The 26133-nt window shown below is 40.0% G+C and overlaps 1 protein-coding gene across 1 annotated transcript in view; it reads right to left on the bottom strand.

Annotated features, from left to right (window-relative positions):
- The window catches only part of LOC128644880 (serine protease inhibitor A6), a 60717-nt gene that overhangs the window by 20887 nt on the left and 13697 nt on the right, over positions 1–26133 (bottom strand). The window contains exon 2 of the mRNA XM_053697515.1: positions 5981–6652. Coding sequence (XP_053553490.1) covers positions 5981–6620 — 640 coding nt within the window. The 5' untranslated portion in view covers positions 6621–6652. The remainder of the gene's footprint in view (positions 1–5980; positions 6653–26133) is intronic.

The raw sequence follows: 26133 nt of genomic DNA, 5'->3' as shown, positions 1-26133 counted from the left end.
TAATGCTTTATTCAATATTGCATGAATATGTTTTTTAATGTTTTCATCTACTTAACTGCTAAGGACTCCAATGCACTTCCAATCAGCCAATAGGATTGGGCTCACATTCTATTGGCTGAGTGGAGCCATCCTGGAAGCCAAAGACATTCAATGCGGAGCGTCCTCTTCATAGAGTATCCGCTGTACACTGAAGTTGAATGCAAGGTAGCAGTTTCAAAATGGTATACCTTGCCTTCCTATTGCCTGATTTGATTCTTCAAATTCAAATCACCCAATTGAATGAGAGCTTCTGAAATCCTATTGGCTGTTCAAAACAGCCAATAGGATGAGAGCTACTGAAATCCTAATGGCTGTTCAAAACAGCCAATAGGATAAGAGCTACTGAAATCCTATTGGCTGATTTGAAAAGCCAATAGTATTTCAGTAGCTTTCATACTATTGGCTGATTTGAACAGCCAATAGGATTTCAGAAGCTCTCATCATATTGGCTAATTTGAATTTGAAGAAACGGCTACCTTGCATTCAACTTCAGTGTACGGCGGTGACCGCATGAAGAGGACAGACCACACAGGATGTCTTCGGCTTCCAGGATAGCTCTGCACCGCCGGGATGAAGATAGAAGACGCCCCCGGGATGGAAGAAGATATCTTTGTCTGGATGAAGACTTCTCGCCGCCTGGATGGAGATGGATGTCCGGACTTCAGGGACCGTGAGAAGATATTCGAGGGTTAGTGTTAGGTTTATTTTTTAATTTTTTTTTTTTTTTTTTTTTAGATTAGGGCTTTGGGCTTTTATTATTTTTTGTAATTTTAGATTTTTTAATTTTTTTCATAGTGTTATTTTTTTTTTACATTTGTAATTTAGATTTTTTTAATTAGTATTTTTTTTTTAAATTTTAGTTATGTTAGGTTAATTTATAGTTTAAACTTAGTTTTTTTTAATTTCACAGGTAATTTTTTATTTATTTTAAAATAGTTATATTGTAATTTTAATTTAAAGCTAGGGGTGTTATATTTTTGGGTTAATAGTTTAATTTAGTATTTTGCGTTGTGGGGGTGCTTGCGGTTTAGGAGTTAATAGGTTTATTTAGTAGCGGTGATGTGGGGGCCAGAGGTTTAGAGGTTAATAGGTCTATTTAGTGACGGCGAAGTGGGAGGCCGGAGGTTTAGGGATTAATAACTTTATTATAGTGTCGGCGATGTCGTGGGAGCGGCGGATTAGGGGTTAATAGCTTTATTATAGTGTCGGTGATGTTGGGGAGCGGCAGATTAGGGGTTAATATCTTTATTATAGTGTTGGCGATGTTAGGGAATGGCAGAATAGGGGTTAATAACTTTATTATAGAGGCGGCGATGTCGGGGAGCGGCGGAATATTGGTTAATAACTTTGATTAGCGTCGACGATGTCGGGGGCGGCAGATTAGGGGTTAATAACTTTATTTAGGTGTCGGAGATGTTAGGGGCAGCAGATTAGGGGTGTTTAGACTTGAGGTTTATGTTAGGGTGTTAGATTTAAACGTAACTTTCTTCTCCCCATAGACATCAATGGGGTTGCGTTACGGAGATTTTTCATTCTGCACTTCAGGTGTTAGTTTTTTTTCTAAAACTCTCTCCCCGTTGATGTCTATGGGGGAAAGCGTGCACAAGTACGTCAAAGCAGCCCTTTGATTTTGAGCGGTATGGAGCTTAACGCCACCATATCACATGCACAAAGAGGCTTTTCAGTAACTTGTAATGGCAGCGCTATGGAAAGTGAAACGTTTTTGCTGTTAGTTTCCCACTCTGTTTAGCGCAAAACTCGTAATCTACCCGTTATTTTTGCTATCTCAGAGGAAGTGATGCGGCTTTAACAGGATATGATATGGGAGGAAAAATGGAAAAAGTATTTAAAACTTTGTTGTTAGTTCTGTATACACGCTCTGCCAATTAAATATAATTACACTGTAAAATAAAAATTAAGCTATCCAACCATGTAAATATACTTTAGACTGGATACAAGTCTTGGGCCTAGATTTAGAGTTTGGCGGTAGCCGTCAAAACCAGCGTTAGAGGCTCCTAACGTTGTTTTTTACCGCCCGCTGGTATTTGGAGTCAGTCAGGAAAGGGTCTAACGCTCACTTTGCAGCCACGACTTTTCCATACCGCAGATCCCCCTACGCCATTTGCGTATCCTATCTTTTCAATGGGATCTTTCTAACGCCGGTATTTAGAGTCTTGGCTGAAGTGAGCGTTAAAAATCTAACGACAAAACTCCAGCCGCAGAAAAAAATCAGTAGTTAAGAGCTTTCTGGGCTAACGCCGGTTTATAAAGCTTTTAACTACTGTGCTCTAAAGTACACTAACACCCATAAACTACCTATGTACCCCTAAACCGAGATCCCCCCACATCGCCGCCACTCTGTTAACATTTTTTAACCCCTAATCTGCTGCTCCGTACACCGCCGTCAGCTACGTTATCCCTATGTACCCCTAATCTGCTGCCCCTAATACCGCCGACCCCTACATAATATTTATTAACCCCTAATCTGCCGCCCCCGCTATCGCTGACACCTGCATATTTTTTTAACCCCTAATCTGCCACTCCGTACACCGCCGCAACCTACAATATACCTATGTACTCCTAATCTGCTGCCCCTAACACAGCCGACCCCTATATTATATTTATTAACCCCTAATCTGCCGCCCCCAACGTCGCCTCCACCTACCTACAATTATCAACCCCTAATCTGCCGACCGGACCACACCGCTACTATAATAAATGTATTAACCCCTAAAGCTAAGTCTAACCCTAACACTAACACCCCCCTAACTTAAATATAATTTAAATCTAACTAAATAAATTAACTCTTATTAAATAAATTATTCCTATTTAAAGCTAAATACTTACCTGTAAAATAAACCCTAATATAGCTACAATATAAATTATAATTATATTGTAGCTATTTTAGGATTAATACTTATTTTACAGGAAACTTTGTAATTATTTTAACCAGGTACAATAGCTATTAAATAGTTAAGAACTATTTAATAGCTAAAATAGTTAAAATAATTACAAAATTACCTGTAAAATAAATCCTAACCTAAGTTACAATTAAACCTAACACTACACTATCAATAAATAAATTAAATAAAATACCTACAAATAACTACAATTAAATAAACTAACTAAAGTACAAAAAATAAAAAAATATTTACAAACATTAGAAAAATATTACAACAATTTTAAACTAATTACACCTACTCTAAGCCCCCTAATAAAATAACAAAGACCCCCAAAATAAAAAAATGCCCTACCCTATTCTAAATTTAAAAAGTTCAAAGCTCTTTTACCTTACCAGCCCTGAACAGGGCCATTTGCGGGGCATGCCCCAAATAATTCAGCTCTTTTGCCTGTAAAAAAAAACATACAATACCCCCCCCAACATTACAACCCACCACCCACATACCCCTAATCTAACCCAAACCCCCCTTAAATAAACCTAACACTAAGCCCCTGAAGATCTTCCTACCTTATCTTCACCATGCCAGGTTCACCGATCCATCCTCCGAAGTCTTGATCCAAGCCTCCGAAGTCTTCATCCAAGCCCAAGCGGGGGCTGGCGATCCATAATCCGGCTGAAGTCTTCTATCAAGCGGCGACTGAAGAGGTCCAGAAGAGGCTCCAAAGTCTTCATCCTATCTGGGAAGAAGAGGAGATCCGGACCAGCAACCATCTTGATCCAAGCGGCATCTTCTATCTTCATCCGATGACGAACGGCTCCATCTTGAAGACCTCCAGCACGGATCCATCTTCTTCTTCCGACGTCCAACTGAAGAATGAAGGTTCCTTTAAGGGACGTCATCCAAGATGGCGTCCCTCGAATTCCGATTGGCTGATAGGATTCTATCAGCCAATCGGAATTAAGGTAGGAAAATTCTGATTGGCTGATGGAATCAGCCAATCAGATTCAAGTTCAATCCGATTGGCTGATTGGATCAGCCAATCAGATTGAGCTCGCATTCTATTGGCTGTTCCGATCAGCCAATAGAATGCGAGCTCAATCTGATTGGCTGATCCAATCAGCCAATCGGATTGAACTTGAATCTGATTGGCTGATTCCATCAGCCAATCAGAATTTTCCTACCTTAATTCCGATTGGCTGATAGAATCCTATCAGCCAATCGGAATTTGAGGGATGCCATCTTGGATGACGTCCCTTAAAGGAGCCTTCATTCTTCAGTTAGACGTCGGAAGAAGAGGATGGATCCGCGCTGGAGGTCTTTAAGATGGAACCATTCGTCATCGGATGAAGATAGAAGATGCCGCTTGGATCAAGATGGTTGCCGGTCCGGATCTCCTCTACTTCCCGGATAGGATGAAGACTTTGGAGCCTCTTCTGGACCTCTTCAGCCGCCGCTTGATAGAAGACTTCAGCCGGATTATGGATCGCCAGCCCCTACTTGGGCTTGGATGACTTCGGAGGCTTGGATCAAGACTTCGGAGGACGGATCGGTGAACCTGGCATGGTGAAGATAAGGTAGGAAGATCTTCAGGGGCTTAGTGTTAGGTTTATTTAAGGGGGGATTGGGTTAGATTAGGGGTATGTGGGTGGTGGGTTGTAATGTTGGGGGGGTATTGTATGTTTTTTTTTACAGGCAAAAGAGCTGAATTATTTGGGGCATGCCCCGCAAATGGCCCTTTTCAGGGCTGGTAAGGTAAAAGAGCTGTGAACTTTTTAAATTTAGAATAGGGTAGGGCATTTTTCTATTTTGGGGGTCTTTGTTATTTTATTAGGGGGCTTAGAGTAGGTGTAATTAGTTTAAAATTGTTGTAATATTTTTCTAATGTTTGTAAATATTTTTTGATTTTTTTGTAACTTAGTTCTTTTTATTTTTTGTACTTTAGTTAGTTTATTTAATTGTAGTTATTTGTAGGCATTGTATTTAATTTATTGATAGTGTATTGCTAGGTTTAATTGTAACTTAGGTTAGGATTTATTTTACAGGTAATTTTGTAATTATTTTAACTATTTTAGCTATTAAATAGTTAATAACTATTTAATAGCTATTGTACCTGGTTAAAATAAATACAAAGTTGCCTGTAAAATAAATATTAATCCTAAAATAGCTACAATATAATTATAATTTATATTGTAGCTATATTAGGGTTTATTTTACAGGTAAGTATTTAGCTTTAAATAGGAATAATTTATTTAATAAGAGTTAATTTATTTCGTTAGATTTAAATTATATTTAACTTAGGGGGTGTTAGTGTTAGGGTTAGACTTAGCTTTAGGGGTTAATACATTTATTAGAGTAGCGGCGAGCTCTGGGCGGCAGATTAGGGGTTAATAAGTGTAGGTAGGTGGAGGCGACGTTGGGGACGGCAGATTAGGGGTTAATAAATATAATATAGGGGTCGGCAGTGTTAGGGGCAGCAGATTAGGGGTACATAGGGATAAAGTAGGTTGCGCCGGTGTACGGCGCGGGAGATTAGGGGTTAATAATAATATACAGGGGTCAGCGATAGCGGGGTCGGCAGATTAGGGGTTAATAAGTGTAAGGTTAGGGGGGTTTAGACTCAGGGTACATGTTAGGGTGCTAAGGTGCAGACTTAGGAAGTGTTTCCCCATATTAAACAATGGGGCTGCGTTAGGAGCTGAACGCTGCTTTTTTGCAGGTGTTAGGTTTTTTTTCAGCTCAAACTGCCCCATTGTTTTCTAGCACGTTTTTGAAGCTGGCCGCGTCCGTAAGCAACGCTGGTATTTAGAGTTGCAGTGGCGGTAAATATGCTCTACGCTCCCTTTTTTGGAGCCTAATGCAGCCCTTCTGTGAACTCTAAATACCAGCGGTATTTAAAAGGTGCGGGGGGAAAAAGCAAGCGTAGCTAACGCACCCCTTTGGCCGCAGAACTCTAAATTTAGCCGTTAGTTTCAGTTGATACATTCCCTTTTAAAGCCAAATAATACATCATACAGAGTCTAGGACATGTACTTTCTTACCTTTGAATAGGATGTAGTTCAGAAGGACCAACTGAGTATTTGGGTCAAGGTCTTTGAGAAGTTGATCAATTTTCCCTTCTGTTTTATTCTTCACATAATCATTAATTTGTTGTTCTGCAATCTTTGGCTTTGTGAAATCAGACACACGAAGCTCTGCATTATAGTGATGCTTCAAATCATCCACAAAACTCTTTACGAGGTTTAGACTTTCCTGTACAAAGACCGCATTCCCAATGTTTACTTTCAAATGACTCTTATTTTTATTCAGTGTCCTGATAAGATGACCAAATGCTTTATATATTTCTTCTTCTGAAATGGTTGTTTGATTTAATTTTAGGCTTTCAAGAATCTGTTTGTGAGTTTTTGATTTTGCACCTAAGGACAACATAGCAAAGGCTGTTGAAATGCTCAAAGGGGAGAAGAATATGTTGCTTGGTGATGACTTTTCTAAACTGGAAGCGACGTGTTTGTACAGATCAATAGAAAATTCCATATTTGCCGGTGCAATTTGTTCTACAGATTTTTTAATTTGTTCTACTTCATGATCATCTTTGTGGTCTTTTTTTACCTCATGTGATGCGTCATGGTCTGAGGCAAGTACCAAAGTAATAAGTAATGACAAGTTAAGTAGAACTTTCATCTTTCTGGTAGAGGTATAGTGTTTCTGCAGAACTGTAAGTATAAAGAGTGTCAGTGGGCACATTGGCATTAAGAATTATTATTATTATTCTATCAGGCATGCTGCATGAAAGAGCACCAATTTAATGTATTATAATTATTGTTACTTTAAATGGGCATTAAACAGTTTGAGATTGTAATACAAAGGGCTAGATTATGAGTGGAGCACAATATTGTGCTAACGCGAGCACGATATTTGTGCTCCACTCATACCAATGCACACTACATCAAGCTAACCCTACTCTCTCTTCTAATTTCAGGTATGTGAATGAATATATTCCTTGTCAATCTGCAAAGTATTCACTGCACTCTGTTTTTTTCCTCTCTTGTAACTCTATTTTTGGTATGTGAATGAATATATTCCTTGTCAATCTGCAAAATATTCACTGCACTCTGTTTTTTTCCTCTCTTGTAACTCTATTTTTTGTATGTGAATGAATATATTCCTTGTCAATCTGCAAAGTATTCACTGCACTCTGTTTTTCTCCTCTCCTGTAACTCTATTTTTGGTATGTGAATGAATATATTCCTTGTCAATCTGCAAAGTATTCACTGCACTCTGTTTTTTTCCTCTCCTGTAACTCTATTTTGGTATGTGAATATTTACATAGAGCAAATGATTTTAGTTTGTTAAACGGCCATTATACACTGATTTTTTCTTTGCATAAATGTTTTGTAGGTGATCTATTTATATAGCCCATGAAGTTTTTTTTTAAAAAAAAAGTTTAGTTTTGCTTATTTGTAAATAACATTGCTCTGATTTTCAGACTCCTAACCAAGCCCCAAAGTTTTATGTGAATACCGTCAGCTACCTTCTCCAGCTTGCTCCTGTTTGTGTAAATGGTCTTTTCATATGCAAAAGAAGGGGGAGGGGGGGGCGGAAGTGTCTTATATCCCACTTGCAGTGGGCTTTCCAGCTGCCTTTTCAACAAAGCTAAACTGAGAGTTTCTAAGTAAGTTTTTAAACAGTTTTATACTGGATTTTTATATCGGTATCTGTGCATCTTATTCTTTATAGTAGTGTCTATTACATGGAGTTATATGAAAATGAGTGTATACTGTCCCTTTAATTTAGTCCTACATTTGTTTTACTATTATCCAATGTCTTACTTCTAATGTTATGTTAATTGCCATGTGATGCTCAATCCTTATCAATACTTGCTATTATTCTAAAATGTATAGCTGTCTTATGCCACAGTTTTCACCCCCTCCAAATTGTATTGTCTCTTTACTTAAAGGGACAGTCTACACCAGAATTTTTATTGTTTTAAAAGATAGATAATCCCTTTATTACCCATTCCCCAGTTTTGCATAACCAACACAGTTATATTAATATACTTTTAACCTCTGTGATTATCTTGTATCTTAGCCTCTGTAAACTGCCCCTTTATTTCAGTTCTTTTGACAGACTTGCAGTTTAGCCAATCAGTGCCTGCTCCCAGATAACTTCACGTGCATGAGAACAGTGTTATCTATTTGAAACATATGAACTAACACCCTCTAGTGGTGAAAAACTGTTAAAATGCATTTTGAAAAGAGGTGGCCTTCAAGGTATATGAAATTAGCATATGAACCTCCTAGGTTAAGCTTCAACTTAGAATACCAAGAGAACAAAGCAAAATTGGTGATAAAAGTAAATTGGAAAATTGTTTAAAATTACATGCCCTATCTGAATCATGAAAGTTTAATTTGGCCTAGACTGTCCCTTTAACATCTCACCCTGACCAGACCAGAATCTAACTTTCCAATTGGCCTTTCCAATTGTCTTTGATTAGCAATCAACTAAATTTAGTGGACTCAGCTGACTGCCCTGTCTGCATATATGTCATACTAGTTTGGATTGTGCATTGCACTGGGCTGTGCATTGCTATAACAACATATGTTCACATTTTCAAAGTGAACATTTTATAAGTGAGGCATTAACATTAGAATTATACAAGAATTAACTTAACATTTTATAAGTAAGGCATTAACATTAGAATTATACAAGAATGGGGCAAGACACAAGGAGAAAACCTCTGTAATATGTTTCCTATACCTTTTTGTTTTCTTATGCAATTGCTACTGTAATTCTGTGTCTTATGTGTTTGACTGGTTCCCAATTTTGTAAAAATGCTCAATATATTCATATTCCTTTTTGCTACCTCTTGTCTCTATAACAAACTAAATTATTCAATTACTCCTTCTCCCTCTCCACCTGCACTGTTCATTAGCCCATCTCTCTTAAACTCACCTTACTTTTGTACTCATGAACTTTACCTATACCTAAACACTCTCTCTTCCCCCTGCAGCTCGTCTCAAAAGCAGTCTCACTACTGCAAATTCGTATCTCATCTCATGTCTCTCTCCCTCTTGCTTTTATTTACTGCTGGTGACATCTCCCCTAATCCTGGTCCCCAACCACTGCCCAGCCATGCACAACCATGTGTACATCCCATAGACTCAGAAAACAAAACTCTGCAAACCTTACTCACATTCCTTTTGCATCAAAAGCCACTACCCCTTTCACTTGCGTACTCTGGAACTCTCGCTCTGTTTGCAACAGGCTTACTTCTATACATGACCTCTTCATCTCCCGCTCCCTCAACTTTCTGGCCCTAACAGAAACCTGGCTCTCTCCCCTAGAAACAGCATCCACTGCTGCTCTGTCACATGGGGGTCTCCACTTCAGCCACACTCCTAGGTCTGGTAATAGACAAGGAGGTGGTGTAGGTATTTTACTTTCCTCTCGCTGCACCTTTCAACAAATACATCCCATCTCTTCCCTCACATTTCCCTCATTCAAAACCCACATGATTCGCTTATTCTTCCCTCTCTCTGTACGTGTTGCAGTCATATACCGACCCCCTAGCTCCTCAACTCAATGTATAGATCACTTGTCTGCCTGGCTACCTTATTTCCTTTCCTCATTATGTCTTTATATTTCCTTTCCGCATTATGTCTTTTGATCAGCAACAGCTTGCTAATTCCCTCAAACCTCTCCTCTCATCCTTCTCCTCCTTTTCCTGCCCTGAACAATCTAATCTGCCACTATAATTCCACCCTTATATCCGTCCTTGACAATCTTGCTCCTCTTACCATTGCTCAGAAATCAAACACTCATCCTCAGCCCTGTCATATTCCTCTGACACGGTACCTATGCAGATATTCCCGTACTGCTGAACGGCACTGGAGAAAATCTCGGAGTTCAGCTGATTTTCTTCATTACAAATTCCTCTTGAATTCAACTATTCTGCCCTTAATCTCCATAAGCAACATTATTTCTCTACTCTTATCTCTAATCTTTCTTCAAACCCCAAACGTCTGTTGTCCACTTTCAATACTCCCCTCCGCCCTCCCCCACTTCCTAATACAACTTCTCTGTCAGCTAAAGACTTTGCCAGCCACTTCAATAACAAAATTGACTCCATCAGAAATGATATCAGCTCTCAACATAATTCCATTCTCTCCCCCCTCAAATGCTCTCACTCAACCACAACCCACATAACCTTAAACTTAGCTCATTCTCCCCTGTTACAACACTTATACTGCGCTCTCACCTCACTACCTGTCCCCTTGACCCTATCCCCTCACAGCTACTCCCCTCCCTCTTTATTGTAGCCTTCTCTGCCTCGTCACCACTTTCTGTCAGAGTACCGCAAGGCTCTGTCCTTGGTCCCCTTCTCTTCTCAATCTACATGTCATCACTAGGTTCCCTAATAACGTCCCACGGTTTCCAATATCATTGTATACCGACGACACCCAAATCTACTTCTCTGCACCAGACCTATCTCCTTCCTTGCTAACCCGTGTCACTAACTGTCTTTCTCACATCTCTTCCTGGATGTCCTCTTACTACCTCAAGCTAAATCTCTCCGAAACTGAGCCCCTCATTTTCCCCCCTTCAAAAATCTCCACCCCCAATCTCTCTATAACTGTCGACAACTCCATCATTACCCCTACCCCGCATGCTCGATGTCTCTGGGTCACATTTGACTCAGATCTTTCTTTCACTCCTCACATTCAGTCCTTGGCTAAAGCCTGCCGATTCCACCTTAAAAATATCTCTAAAATTAGACACTTCCTTACACAAGACACAGCTAAGATTTTAATCCACTCCCTCATTCTTTCCCGCCTCGATTACTGCAACTCTGTCCTCTCTGGTCTCCCCAACTGCCACCTAGATACTTTACAATCCATAATGAATGCCCCTGCCAGACTCATCTTCCTTACACGTCGCTCTTCATCTGCTGCTCCTCTCTGCCAATCCCTTCACTGGCTTCCTCTTGCCTCTAGGATCAAAGATAAAATTCTCAGTCTGACATACAAAGCCCTTAACTGCACTGCTCCCCCTATATTTCAGACCTTGTCTCCAGATACTCTCCCTCCCGTCCCCTTTGATATGCTCACGACCTCCTCCTCTCCTCCTCTCTGGTTACCTCATCACACTCCCATTTACAGGACTTCTCCAGACTGGCTCCCATCTTGTGGAACTCTCTGCCTCGCCCCACAAGACTCTCCCCTAGTTTTGAAAGCTTCAAGCGCTCCCTAAAGACTCTACTGTTCAGGGATGCATACAACCTACCTATGCTAACCTTACTTTATACCAGTTCCACTCCTCCATTGTTATCCCATGGACCCACTTAGCATGTAAGCCTAAGAGTCCAACTGTTTGTAGATCACCTTCTTAAGAGCTGACTACAACAGTGCAACTCTTGGCAGGGCCCTCTACCCATTTGCTCTCTATAATTGTTTTGTTGTACTCCCCCTTTGTTTATAGTGCTGCAGAATCTGTTAGCGCTCTACAAATAACCGATAATAATAATACACGTAAAATGTGCGCTGGTATTACAGGTACGGCACAAAACCGAAGGAGAGCACACTTCCATAGGCTCCAAAGGGAGCCTCGTATTTATGTCGGCAGCCACAGCAAATCACCTAGTGCAGTGTAAGGGGCAAATTGTGCAGCATTTTTCAGCAGTAAATAAATATTTATGTATATGCTTATGTACATATATATTTATAAAGGAAAACACATTCCCCTATTGACCTCCATAAAAAGGCACTTTATGTCCCCTCACTTTAACCCCTTATAACATTTGTGCAAAAATAAATACAAAGGCCATATATTTGATAAAACTGTTTTCTTTATTTAGGTGCAATTTTGCACTTTTTTTTCTTAACCAGAGGTCTAATCTCTAGTTAAAGTGATGGTAAACCTTTACTAATCAAATGCCATATATTTAATCTTTGTCATTAAAAAAAGTATATGTGTACCTTTTTGGGTTGTAATCCATCTGTGAAAGGGTTAAATTAGTGCATATAGTAATGCTCTTAATGCAATGTTATGCCAGCCCACTCTTTTTTTATTTATGACAATCTTGAAGTTCCGCCCCTTTAAAGCCCTTAGAAAGCCTATGGGGCGCGATCCGATATATGGCGTAGTTTTCGGCGCAAGTGAGGGAACCAGCGACGCCCGTAATGTCGCCTCGCACATTGGGGTATTACATATACGGCGCCGTCAGATGCTAAAGTGGCGTAAGTTGGACAAACTGGCGTTCTTCGTTGCAAGTAACTTACGCCTGTATCTTGTCCACGTAAAGAGTAGTTTTATGCAAATTAGGATAACACTTGTAAAAATCACCCGCGACTCCATCTAAAAATGTGCAACGTAATTACGCTATTCAAAAGTCATATATAAACCCATGCGCAGCCGCCATTTTCTTCAGTGTGTTTGGATGGTTCGTTGAGCTACAGCACACTACCGTGGAGTGGAGGATTAGTCAGAGTAGAGAGAGAGGCGCAAACAGAGGAGTTAGTTAGGTCGCATTGTTGGTTGTTTAAGCTTGTACACTTACACATATTTTTACATATTGCACACATATTGCATACATACATATACAAAATACACAACACTTTTTTTTCTAACACCTCACACATAGGCTGAGTGTTTGGTTCTGATTGTGTGTGATTGAACTTGGAGTGAGTGTGAGTATGTGAGTGTGTGTAGTGTGAGGATGGCAGGGAGAGGTAGGGCGGAGGGGAGAGAAGTGGCAGGGAGAGGAGTATTGGAGAGGACAGGCGGAGCAGCGGGGTCCCCGTCAGGGAGTAAGTGGAGTGGGGAGAGGGAGAGCTAGAAGGGATGATGGGAGGGGAGATGCCCGAGAGCCCCAGAGACCAGGCACATCAAGGAGAGGGACAGAGGGTGCACATGGGGACAGAAGGGGGGAGGAGGGAGAGGATAGGGAGGAACTCACACCAGGGACATCGCAGGGAGCAAGCCAGGTGTCCACAGAGTATGAGAGGATGAGATGTCCTAACTTCTCATTCGATGAGAATGTTGCCCTAGTCCAGGCCATCATGGACAACCACAGTGCCCTCTTTGGCCAGGAGAAGGGCAAAGGCGTTGCCAGAGGCGTAAAAAGGGCATGGTTGGTGGTAGAGGATGCCGTCAACATTGTGGCCCCGCAGAGGAGGACTTTTGAGGGCCTTAAAAAAGGTGGGATGACTGTAAGAGGCGGGTGAAAGAGAAGATGGGGCAGGAAGCCATGCACCAGAGGGGAACAGGCTGTGGTCCACCCCTGGACACAGAATACAACACCTGGCAGGAGATGATAAGCAGGTCCCTGAGTATCACAGCAGTCCGTGGAATTCCAGGGGCTGCAACCACAGCACATCATGCTGGTGAGTAACATCCCACACACCAGTATGATATGTATTTGATATATAACATCCTTTAATGTCACACATTCATGTACACAATGAGGAGCATGGTATTTGGCCTACTAACAAAAACATCTACAATTATATTTAACATTAATGCTACTTAACACAATGCAATTCATGATATGAGGTGGAATAGTGCAATACTAACATGTCTCAGAGTAACACAGGCCACAAGCCACAAGTAGAGTTTTCAGTAAATGGACACTATAGCCATCACAATACTTTTAGCTCAGAAAGCGGGTTCTGTGCCTACATCAGGCTAAAGTAAATTCTGTGACCATAGTGTCACTTAAAAAACACATTTTTTCCATCAATGACATGTACACATAACAATTGTATGAAACACATACCTATATACTGTGCAGATTAGAATCCCTCATATCACAAATCACATTGTGCACATGCATGTTATAGAGTTTGACATGAGAATGAGTATAGGCCCTAGCATGTATCAATGTACATGGTATGCCCACATGGACATATATATGACTGTACTAATCCCTCTCATCATTTGACTCCTCCACAGAACCTCCTGTCACCAGGATGCAAACAGGCATGCTGCCACCTCCACCACCACCACCAGTCACAGGCATGCAGCCAACTCCATGACCACCATTAGTCACAGGCATGCAGCCACCACCAGTCTTCATGCAACCAAGTGAACATTATGCTCCCAGGCATGAGCAGGGTTGGATGGCTTCAGTAGAGGACCCGGAAGTGATGCTACCACCATTGCCATACGAGCCCTGGCAAGATTCCTGGCCACAGTAATATTCTTCTTTTGGCTTTGAGGGGGAGCCAAGTCAGCCACAAAGGGTCCATGTCTTTACCCCCCCAACACAATATCAGGGCAGTCATGGCTTTTACACACAGGGTATGTCGCAAGATGTGCAAACTGGACAGACTGAGTGGTCACACACTGGTCATCAATGGGACTACCAATCCACCCTGAGAACTCCACCATCCTCTTCCCTTGGTAGAGCTCCACCATCCTCTTCCCTTGGTAGAGCTCCACCATCCTCTTCCCTTGGGAGAGCTCCACCATCCTCTTCCCTTGGGAGAGCTCCACCATCCTCTTCCCTTGGGAGAGCTCCACCATCCTCTTCCCTTGGGAGAGTTCCACCATTCTCTTCACTTGGGAGAGCTCCACCATCTGCAGATTAGCATATAGCTGGAATTACTCAAGCACCAGCAGATGCAGCTGAGGATGTCCAAAAAGCACCAGCAGATGCAGCTGAGGATGTCCCACAAGCACCAGCAGATGCAGCTGAGTATGTCCCACAAGCAGCAGCAGATGCAGCTGAAGATGTCCCACAAGCAGCAGCAGATGCAGCTGAGGATGTCCCACAAGCACCAGCAGATGCAGCTGAAGATGTCCCACAAGCAGCAGCAGATGCAGCTGAACCTGCACATCAAACACCTAGAAGCCCTGCTGCTGAAGAGCCAGTGGATGCACTGTTTTCTCCCCTGGGTGAGGAATACATTTCACTCCAGAGGAGGCTCATAACAAGCTGCAAGAGCAGACAAAGAGGTCAACAGAGGTTTCACAGCAGCCAAGAGAGGTTACTCAAGCGTAGTATAGAGCTGCAGAGGGACATGGCAGCATCATTAAATGGAATTGTACAAAACCAGTCGCAGATGATGAGAATTCTGTCTGATATGCAGATGCAGATGGACAATAGATGGCGGGAACAAAATCAACTCTTGGGTGTGTTGGTTGAGCACTTTACACACCAGCAGGACACTGCCTCCAGCCTATCATCTATGGCCAGCAGACCAGCAGAAACAGAAGAATCTTCTCAAACCAGGAGAACAAGGAAATCCACTGAAGTCAAGGTGAGAGGGTTGGTGTGAGTGCTAATTAAATGGTTGATGCTTAAATCCCTAAGTGGTCTGATGAATCTCAAAATACAGACTATTAAGTAAAAAAGTGAAAATAAGGAGTGGAATAAGCGCTCCACGAATAGAGCTAACCAAGAAAAATATAAAAAATTGGAATGACAAGGAAATCAATGTAGCAAATAAATAATAAATTTATATAACGGTCTTTTGAAAATATCGTAGTTTACAATTAAACAATATGCACATACAAAGATATATAGGATGCCGGCATCAAAGACAAAAAAACATAGCTAAAAAAATGTGTTTAAAAACAAAGCTATTGCTAACAAAAATAGATCTAGAAAAAAAGGGGGATAGGCCGATATAATAGGGCACAGTAATAAAAATGTATCAGCTTAATTTAGGGGGATAGGCCAATATACAATAATAAAAAAAAAAGTTTCAGCTTAATTAAGGCAGATAGATGTTATCACAATAATCTCATAACGTTATGTTATCAATGATATAACCATAGGAGTGAGTAAAATCCAAACGGCTTTCAAGCACAGTGTATAGTTGATGCGTCCGATCTATTAGCCGTTAGGAGTAACTGTGAGTGATGAGCCGTGAGGTTTGACGTCACGTCACCTGACTGGTAGTAATCCTCCAATCGTTGTAACAAAACTGGACACAGTAATCGTTTGAAAAAATGTCCCAGTTGAAGGTATACAATTATGTCAGTATGTAATTACTATGTAGCAGTTAGTAGCGATACTTGCAAGTGTCCGATGGTCTTCTCCAGATTATGTAGCGGATTTTTTATCTCAGCGGCTCGAGACAGTATAAAGTGTTGATCCGTCCTTTTTTAAAAGTCAGTCTTTCTTCCCAATAAAGCTCCTAAGCACTTTGTTGTTATCTGTTGTATTGTGTCCAAGATGTTATAATTCGGATATAGCTATAATGGGAGCAAGATAGAACAAGAGGGCACACAGGAATTATTCATGTATCTATCTCAGTGTATATTCAAGGAGATAGAAATGAATCTGTTATAGTGCCGGTGATCCACTGCAGTCACCTCAGCTCCCTCATACAAGAAGCCAAAAAGAAATAAATATTCTTATAGTTCACCATACATCTTGTCCTCTGTTATTTACCATATAATTGTCATCCACATCCATGTGAGGGGTGTTTTAGTACACTAATATTGTTAAAACATATAATAAGGCCTGTGTGGAAAATGGCCCAAAAAAGGTAATATTATCCTGTTTCTGACATATTCTTGTACTATAACTCACATCCACAATAATTGTTTCTGAAGTGTACATATAGTAATATTCACTTCTAAGATGTAAATCAATGTATCTCACATCCAATATAAATTGAAACATTGGTATATATAGTAGTGATGTTACTGATAGGGTGGGCATTATCAGGTGTTTTAAGTCTGCAGGTGAGAGGTTGTGGTGTCTGTGATTGGTTTGACACAATTACAAAGAGGCAGCCTTCAAGAAGGTGTTAGAAATGATCATATGAGCCATCCTAGGTTTTGCTTTCAACTAAGAATACCAAGAGAACAAAGCAAGTGTTCTAATTAAATCTTAAAGTAGTTTAAAATAATATGCCCTATTTAAAAGAATAAGGTTTGCTTTGGACTTGACTGTCCCTTTGCTGTGTTAGCATTAGAATAAATTACACTCCAGTGGGTTCTAAAGAGATGAAGGTAATACAATTTACAGTAAATAAGCAAGTATATGTCCACAATGTGATAAAGTATATACAAGCTCAATCCATTTGATGATTATGCTGTGGTTTCAAACTATTTCAAATACACAAATAAACCTTAAAAAAGCAATATCATAGTATACTGTCCCTTTAACCTTGAGATGCTGCTTAAATGTATGTGTTTGTTAAGGCTTCCAGGGAGTTACGTTGCTTTTTTAGTCAATGCAAGGGTTCCTGCGCCTGCAATTTGTGGCGAGATGAGAATAAAGTAGATTTTCAGAAATCTGCGTGTGTAAGTACTTAAGCTGTATATTGGATACTAAATTGCTCGTAGTTCTATGTTAGTCTATGGGTAAAAAAAATACGGCCGAAGGGTGAAATATACGCGCGTAACTTGTATGCTACGCCGTATATGTGATACCAAAATTGCGCAAAATCTGGCGTCGCCAGCTTTTGCGGGCGACGCTGCATATCGGATGGGGCCCATGTAGAGAGTGGATGTGACTGCTCTATACATTACAGCCCAGTCAAAAGAGGAAATGAAGAGGTGCGGAGGAACAGACAATACCAATTAGGATTATAAATCTTTTCAATTATGTGGTTTTACTTGCAAACTAATATATTTTTCATTGTAACATTCTTATAGACTGAAATCTACCATCACTATAATAATTTCTAGCGCTGCTTAAAAGTGAGCTTGCGATAGCATTAACCAGCCTCTTGTAATGGCTGGTTATTAACGTGCACCCGTAAGCGGGCAAATTTGCCCCTTTACGGGACTACATTAAGATAGCACCTCACTTGTAATCTAGCCCAAAATGTTTAATTATGTTTATTCTATCACGTAAAAACTTTGTAATATGCTTTCATTATTTATTTTTTCCCCTTTCCTGTAATTTAACTTTAAAATTTATTGGTTTTCTTAAAGGGACAGTCAACCCAAAAAATGTCCTTACTCCTACAGATAATGTTTACTAGGATAAATATTTTAAAATGTAGCGCAATTTTGCTAAAAATATTGTTTTCAAGAAAAATTACTTACTACATGTCCCTCTGGAGTTTTGAAATGGCCGCCAGCCCCTCCTCTATTTCGTCATAACCCCTTTTCCTTCCTTTCTCTTCTGCGAGAAACTTCTCATGCCTCCGCAGTCCCGTTGTTTGTGCATGCGCAATGTGCCGATTTTAGTGAAGGGACCTTTTGAAGCAGGAACTTAAAATAACCGCTCAGTATCCTAGCGGTTCCTATATGCGGCGGACCAGTTGGCTCCTCTTCATCTACCGCCACATATAGAAACCGCTAGGATACTGAGCGGTACTGATGATCCTAAATCCTGCTAATTTGACATGTCACAGATTTAATACATTATTCCACTTATCAGTGTCTAGTTTAATGAACTCTAGTGGAATCCCTTGTTGTTATAACTGTATGTGCTGGCGGAGAGGACAACATTCTCCTACACTTACTTGCAAAAAGATATATTAATGAGGCAGTAGTGCTGTCACAGCGTGTGTGTGTCTGGGTTCACTATATAAAAGGTGCTGAGCTGTAGAAAAAAAAAGCACTTACCACTGCAGTTTAGTTCACTTCTATATGGTGTGTAGATTGATCGGAATCTGATCCATGTTGTATATTGTATACCACTACAATATGAAGCCTTTGTTGTCATTGATTATAATAAACCATTCTATTTACGGCATATTGTATCCAAACTCACTCATCACTTTCTGCAATGATTATCTGAGATACAAATGTAGCCATATTTTCTGTTTAAGAATCACTAAGATAACCTTTATATAGATTGAAACGAAATAGTGTCCCCTTTGTAAACTGTGCCTAATAGGTAAAACGAGAATGTAAGGGAAATATAAAGAAATTGCTGAAAGTGGTTCTGAACATCTGTGAAATCCCAGCTACTCCTAAATTACTGAGAATACCAAACATTACATTCTGGATGTTCATCTTCATTTTCCTGGACGGCCCCCACTCACAGATTATAACCAAAAATATGTCCGACAATAAAGCAGCCAAGCACTCCAACTGCAGTCTCTCAGCAGGTTTGCTGTCAATAGAGGGTGTCAGCCCTTGAATATATGTATCAGAACAAAGGGCTCAGTGATGAGAAATGTCTATGCAAAAACCCTCTGAGGATATACAGAAACGTTTCGTGTCAGTTCTGTAATTAATGAACATTAATTTTGTCAAAAGATAAACCTTTTAAAAAATAGATTAAAAAAACACAGATTTAGTGAATGTTTACTAATATGTGTGTTTATTTTGTGAAGAAAGTTTCCTAAAGAAAACAAATATAGACATAAATATAACTAAACTTCTCATATAACCGGCATTGTTATAATAATTTCCTCTTCTCTGAATTGTGATTTTTAGTTTATTATTATAACATTCAAAGGTATTTTCTGATATTCTCACAAACCTGCGTGTAAAATACAAGACACACAATTTACTGAAACGAATGTTTTAGACAGATCTCAGCAAACATTCCTTTCTGCTTCAGTGATATACAGCACCTAAATATTCCTGGAAGTTGCACAACATTCTAAAACATTTATTTCAGTAAAGTGTGTGTCTTGTATTTTACACGCAGGTTTGTGAGAATATCAGAAAATACCTTTGAATGTTATAATAATAAACTAAAAATCACAATTCAGAGAAGAGGAAATTATTATAACAATGCCGGTTATATGAGAAGTTTAGTTATATTTATGTCTATATTTGTTTTCTTTAGGAAACTTTCTTCACAAAATAAACACACATATTAGTAAACATTCACTAAATCTGAGTTTTTTTTATCTATTTTTTAAAAGGTTTATCTTTTGACAAAATTAATGTTCATTAATTACAGAACTGACACGAAACGTTTCTGTATATCCTCAGAGGGTTTTTGCATAGACATTTCTCATCACTGAGCCCTTTGTTCTGATACATATATTCAAGGGCTAACAACCTCTATTGACAGCAAACCTGCTGAGAGACTGCAGTTGGAGTGCTTGGCTGCTTTATTGTCGGACATATTTTTGGTTATAATCTGTGAGTGGGGGCCGTCCAGGAAAATGAAGATGAACATCCAGAATGTAATGTTTGGTATTCTCAGTAATTTAGGAGTAGCTGGGATTTCACAGATGTTCAGAACCACTTTCAGCAATTTCTTTATATTTCCCTTACATTCTCGTTTTACCTATTAGGCACAGTTTACAAAGGGGACACTATTTCGTTTCAATCTATATAAAGGTTATCTTAGTGATTCTTAAACAGAAAATATGGCTACATTTGTATCTCAGATAATCATTGCAGAAAGTGATGAGTGAGTTTGGGTGCAATATGCGGTAAATAGAATGGTTTATTATAATCAATGACAACAAAGGCTTCATATTGTAGTGGTATACAATATACAACATGGATCAGATTCCGATCAATCTACACACCATATAGAAGTAAACTAAACTGCAGTGGTAAGTGCTTTTTTCCCTACAGCTCAGCGCCTTTTATATAGTGAACCCAGACATACACACTCTGTGACAGCACTACTGCCTCATTAATATATCTTTTTGCAAGTAAGTGTAGGAGAATGTTGTCCTCTCCGCCAGCACATACAGTTATAACAACAAGGGATTCCACTAGAGTTCATTAAACCAGACACTGATAAGAGGAATAATGTATTAAATCTAATGTGACATGTCAAATTAGCAGGATTCAGGATCATCAGTACCGCTCAGTATCCTAGCGGTTTCTATATGCGGCGGTAGATGAAGAGAAGCCAACTGGTCTGCCGCATATAGGAACCGCTAGGATACTGAGTGGTTATTTTAAGTTCCTGCTTCAAAAGGTCCCTTCACTAAAATTGGTGCATTGCGCATGCGCAAACAACGGGACTGCGGAGGCACGAGAAGTTTCTTCCAGAAGAGAAAGGAAGGAAAAAGGGTTATGACGAAATAGAGGAGGGGGCTGGCGGCCATTTCAAAACTCCAGAGGGACATGTAGTAAGTAATTTTTCTTGAAAACAATATATTTAGCAAAATTGCGCTACATTTTAAAATATTTATCCTAGTAAACATTATCTGTAGGAGTAAGGACATTTTTTGGGTTGACTGTCCCTTTAATTGCACTGAGTTTCTATAAAGTAATGGTTGTTGTCATGTTGGAACCTAGGGCCTAGATTTGGAGTTTGGCAATAGCCGTGAAAACCAGCGTTAGAGGCTCCTAACGCTGGTTTTGGCTACCGCCGGTATTTGGAGTCAGTCAAAAAAGGGTCTAACGCTCACTTTTAAGCCGCGACTTTTCCATACCGCAGATCCCCTTACGTAAATTGCGTATCCTATCTTTTCAATGGGATCTTTCTAACTCCAGTATTTAGAGTCGTGTCTGAAGTGAGCGTTAGAATTCTAACGACAAAACTCCAGCCGCAGAAAAAAGTCAGTAGTTAAGAGCTTTCTGGGCTAACGCCGGTTTATAAAGCTCTTAACTACTGTGCTCTAAAGTACACTAACACCCATAAACTACCTATGTACCCCTAAACCGAGGCCCCCCCACATCGCCGACACTCGATTAAATTTTTTTAACCCCTAATCTGCCGACCGCCACCTAAGTTATACTTATGTACCCCTAATCTGCTGCCCCTAACACCGCCGACCCCTATATTATATTTATTAACCCCTAACCTGCCCCCCACAACATCGCAGCCAGCTACCTACACTTATTAACCCCTAATCTGCCGACCACAAAGAGCTGCCACCTACATTATAGCTATGTACCCCTAATCTGCTGCCCCTAACACCGCCGACCCCTATATTATATTTATTAACCCCTAATCTGCCCTCCCTAACATCGCCGACACCTAACTTCAATTATTAACCCCTAATCTGCCGACCGAATCTCGCCGCTATTCTAATAAATATATTAACCCCTAAAGCTAAGTCCAACCCTAACACTAACACCCCCCTAACTTAAATATAATTTTAATCTAACAAAATTAATTAACTCTTATTAAATAAATTATTCCTATAGAAGATGCCGCTTGGAAGAAGATGGTTGCTGGTCCGGATCTACTCTTCTTCCCGGATAGGATGAAGACTTTGGAGCCTCTTCTGGACTTCTTCAGCCGTCGGATGATGGATGTCTAGCCCCCGCTTGGGCTTAGATGAAGATATCGGAGCCAGGACGGATCGGTGATACCTGGTATGGTGAAGATAAGGTAGGAAGATCTTCAGGGGCTTAGTGTTAGGTTTATTTAAGGGGGGTTTGGGTTAGATTAGGGGTATGTGGGTGGTGGGTTGTAATGTTGGGGGGGGGGTATTGTATGTGTTTTTTTACAGGAAAAAGAGCTGAATTTCTTGGGGCATGCCCCGCAAAGGGCCCTGTTCAGGGCTGGTAAGGTAAAAGAGCTTTGAACTTTAGTAATTTAGAATAGGGTAGGGTATTTTTTTTATTTTGGGGGGCTTTGTTATTTTATTAGGGGGCTTAGAGTAGGTGTAATTAGTTTAAAATTGTTGTAATATTTTTCTTATGTTTGTAAATATTTTTTTATTTTTTGTAACTTAGTTCTTTTTTATTTTTTGTACTTTAGTTAGTTTATTTCATTGTAGTTATTTGTAGGTATTGTATTTAATTAATTTATTGATAGTGTAGTGTTAGGTTTAATTGTAGGTAATTGTAGGTATTTTATTTAATTAATTTATTGATAGTGTAGTGTTAGGTTTAATTGTAACTTAGGTTAGGATTTATTTTATAGGTAATTTTGTAATTATTTTAACTATTTTAGCTATTAAATAGTTCTTAACTATTTAATAGCTATTGTACCTGGTTAAAATAAATACAAAGTTACCTGTAAAATAAATATTAATCCTAAAATAGCTATAATATAATTATAATTTATATTGTAGCTATATTAGGATTTATTTTACAGGTAAGTATTTAGCTTTAAATAGGAATAATTTATTTAATAAGAGTTAATTAATTTCGTTAGATTAAAATTATATTTAAGTTAGGGGGGTGTTAGTGTTAGGGTTAGACTTAGCTTTAGGGGTTAATACATTTATTAGAATAGCGGTGAGCTCCAGTCGGCAGATTAGGGGTTAATGTTTGAAGTTAGGTGTCGGCGATGTTAGGGAGGGCAGATTAGGGGTTAATACTATTTATGATAGGGTTAGTGAGGCGGATTAGGGGTTAATAACTTTATTATTATAGCGGTGCGGTCCGGTCGGCAGATTAGGGGTTAATAAGTGTAGGCAGGTGGAGGCGACGTTGTGGGGGGCAGATTAGGGGTTAATAAATATAATATAGGGGTCGGCGGTGTTAGGGGCAGCAGATTAGGGGTACATAGGGATAATGTAAGTAGCGGCGGTTTACGGAGCGGCAGATTAGGGGTTAAAAATAATATGCAGGGGTCAGCGATAGCGGGGGCGGCAGAATAGGGGTTAATAAGTGTAAGGTTAGGGGTGTTTAGACTCGGGGTACATGTTAGGGTGTTAGGTGCAGACGTAGGAAGTGTTTCCCCATAGACAACAATGGGGCTGCGTTAGGAGCTGAACGCGGCTTTTTTGCAGGTGTTAGGTTTTTTTTCAGCTCAAACAGCCCCATTGTTTCCTATGGGGGAATCGTGCACGAGCATGTTTTTGAGGCTGGCCGCGTCCGTAAGTAACTCTGGTATCGAGAGTTGAAGTTGCGTTAAATATGCTCTACGCTCCTTTTTTGGAGCCTAACGCAGCCATTCTGTGGACTCTCAATACCAGAGTTATTTTAAAGGTGCGGCCAGAAAAAAGCCAGCGTTAGCTACGCGGGTCATTACCGACAAAACTCTAAATCTAGCCGTAGGTTTCCCCTTATCTATTTCTTATGCTGTGGACAATTATGAACAGGTGTTACACAGGAGTGTGGGCAAACAAGGCTGTGTGGAAACCCTGTTTGATAATTATTTTAACAATCATGTATTCTAAACAGCCTTGTTTGCACACCCTTGTGTATGGACTGTTTTATATCTTTCTCTAAATTTCCTCAGCAGGAGAGATAGATAAGGGTAAAACTAGGTTCCAACATGGCAGCACTCATTACTTTATAAAAACTTAACCTTTATTTTTGTGTCTTTAATATTTAAACCACTAACATAATTAAAAAAAATTCTACATTTTGTTCTCAGGCTAATCTTTGCTTGGAATACATCATTATATAAATAATACAAAAATGACTGATTCAAGATGAGTAAGTTAAGACCCTGCAAATAGTTAAAGTCTCCCTTGGGAACCACAAGTATTGCAGTTCCTGAGTGAACGCAACCAGTGAGCCAATTAACAGTAGTAGTTGCACATATCCACCAATCACCAACAGCTTCCTGTTTGGTAGCAGGTATGTAACTTCATGTGTTACTGGCATTTCCCTACAGGGGCCCTTCATAGAGGGGCACTTGTCTCTGCCTATTATAAATACCGGTCACCTGGGTGACCTTAACTAAGATGGCCACGTCACTGAAATAACAGAACTACACACGTGCAGTGACCATCTTTCATGTGGCTGCCTTAACAAAGATGGCCCTGCACACGTGCTGTGCTGTTATTTCCCTGTTGGCGACCATCTTAGTTAAGATAATCAGGACAATGGGGAATGGTGAGCAGGGACTGGTGCACTTCAGATTTTTGTGCATACAGACACCTATGCTGTATGTCCGGCCCTGGTTACTAGCATCTATGGTGGGTACTAAGAATACTGTCTTATGTGTTACTGGCAGTTATAAAGGTGCTTTTTGTGTTTCACTAATTTGTGTGTTATTGGCAGCCTAAGGGATAAAACAATCAGTTATAAAATAATATATAGCTGGGTAAATTGGTGAACTAAAGTAGAAGCTTTGGGGAGGGGTCATTGTGTGCTCCCCACCTAACACATGTCCAGGTTTTCCACTATTGTAATGTAGGACAGTTGGCAACCCTACATGTATATGAAGCCCTAGACAATCTAGGATTGATTAGGAGCCTAGGAGTAGCCCAGTCAGGGTGAGCCATGGGCTAATTTTAGGTGGGTCATTGGGCAGGGGAATCAGGGAATGTTATATGTAATTTTAGTTTGTTTATGTACGGTTTAGGGCATGGCTGAGATTTTATCAGTGGGTCTAAGTAATCCCTGCTTTCCCTTTGTTACACAAGAACAGATACTGTGAAATGCAAGGGCTGGAAGGAAACAAGAAACCTAATAATGTACCTTATAGAACCTTTCTTTACATTAAAGAGACAGTCTACTCCAGAATTGTTTAAAAAGATAGATAACCCCTTTATTACTCATTCCCTAGTTTTGCATAACCAACACTGTTATATTAATATACTTTTTACCTCTGTGATTACCTTGTATCTAAGCCTCTGCAGACTGCCCCCTTATTGCAGTTTTTTGACAGACTTCTATTTAAGCCAATTAGCACTGACTCATAAATAACTCCATAGGAGTGAGCACAATGTTGTCATTTTATAGCACACATGAAATAGTGCTGTCTAGATGTGAAAAACTGTCAAAATGCACTGAGAAAAGAGGCGGCCTTCAACGGTTTTAAAGTAAATTGAAAAGTTGTGTAAATTGCATGCCCTGTCTGGATCATGAACGTTTCCTTCCTAAGATAGGGAGAGTTACTCACTGTTGGGAAATTCAACACCTGGCCACCAGGAGGAGGCAAAGACATCCCAGTCAAAAGCTTAAATATCCCTCCCACTTCCTCATTACCCCAGTAATTCTTTGCCTTTCATTATAGGAGGTGGCAGAAAAGTGTCAGAAGATTTGGAGGGTATCTGCCCTTTGAGATAGGACTGGAGTTTTAAGTAGTCATGTCAACCTCTCAGTTAGAGTATTGATGAACGTTAGAGTCTGAAGATGCATGGAATTTTTTTCTGCGAAACCATCCAGACTACTGCTAACAGCTTGTAAGCAATCAGTGTTGACGAGTTTCACTGCCTGCTTTCTCTCACTCAGATCCATATCAGGAGCGCTGCTATAAGACTGTCACACTTGAGAACAAACAGGTTACACTTTCGTTTTTCAAACTTGCTGTACTTTTCATAGCACGTGGTTTATGTTCATTCCAGTTGAGACTTCAACCTGAGGAGACGTATGTACGTATTGGGTACTTGTAAAGCACGGCTAATCACCCGTAAGGGTCTCAAGGCACTGCTCATTTTATCAACCTCGGAATGATGAAAGGCTGAGTGGACCTCGCTGGGGATCGAACCTGCAACCCTTGGGT

This window comes from Bombina bombina, chromosome 1 (assembly GCF_027579735.1).
Source record: "Bombina bombina isolate aBomBom1 chromosome 1, aBomBom1.pri, whole genome shotgun sequence".
Classification (NCBI taxonomy): Eukaryota; Metazoa; Chordata; class Amphibia; order Anura; family Bombinatoridae; genus Bombina; species Bombina bombina.
Note: the sequence above shows the minus strand (reverse complement) of the source record. Positions and strands in the feature narration are given on the sequence as shown.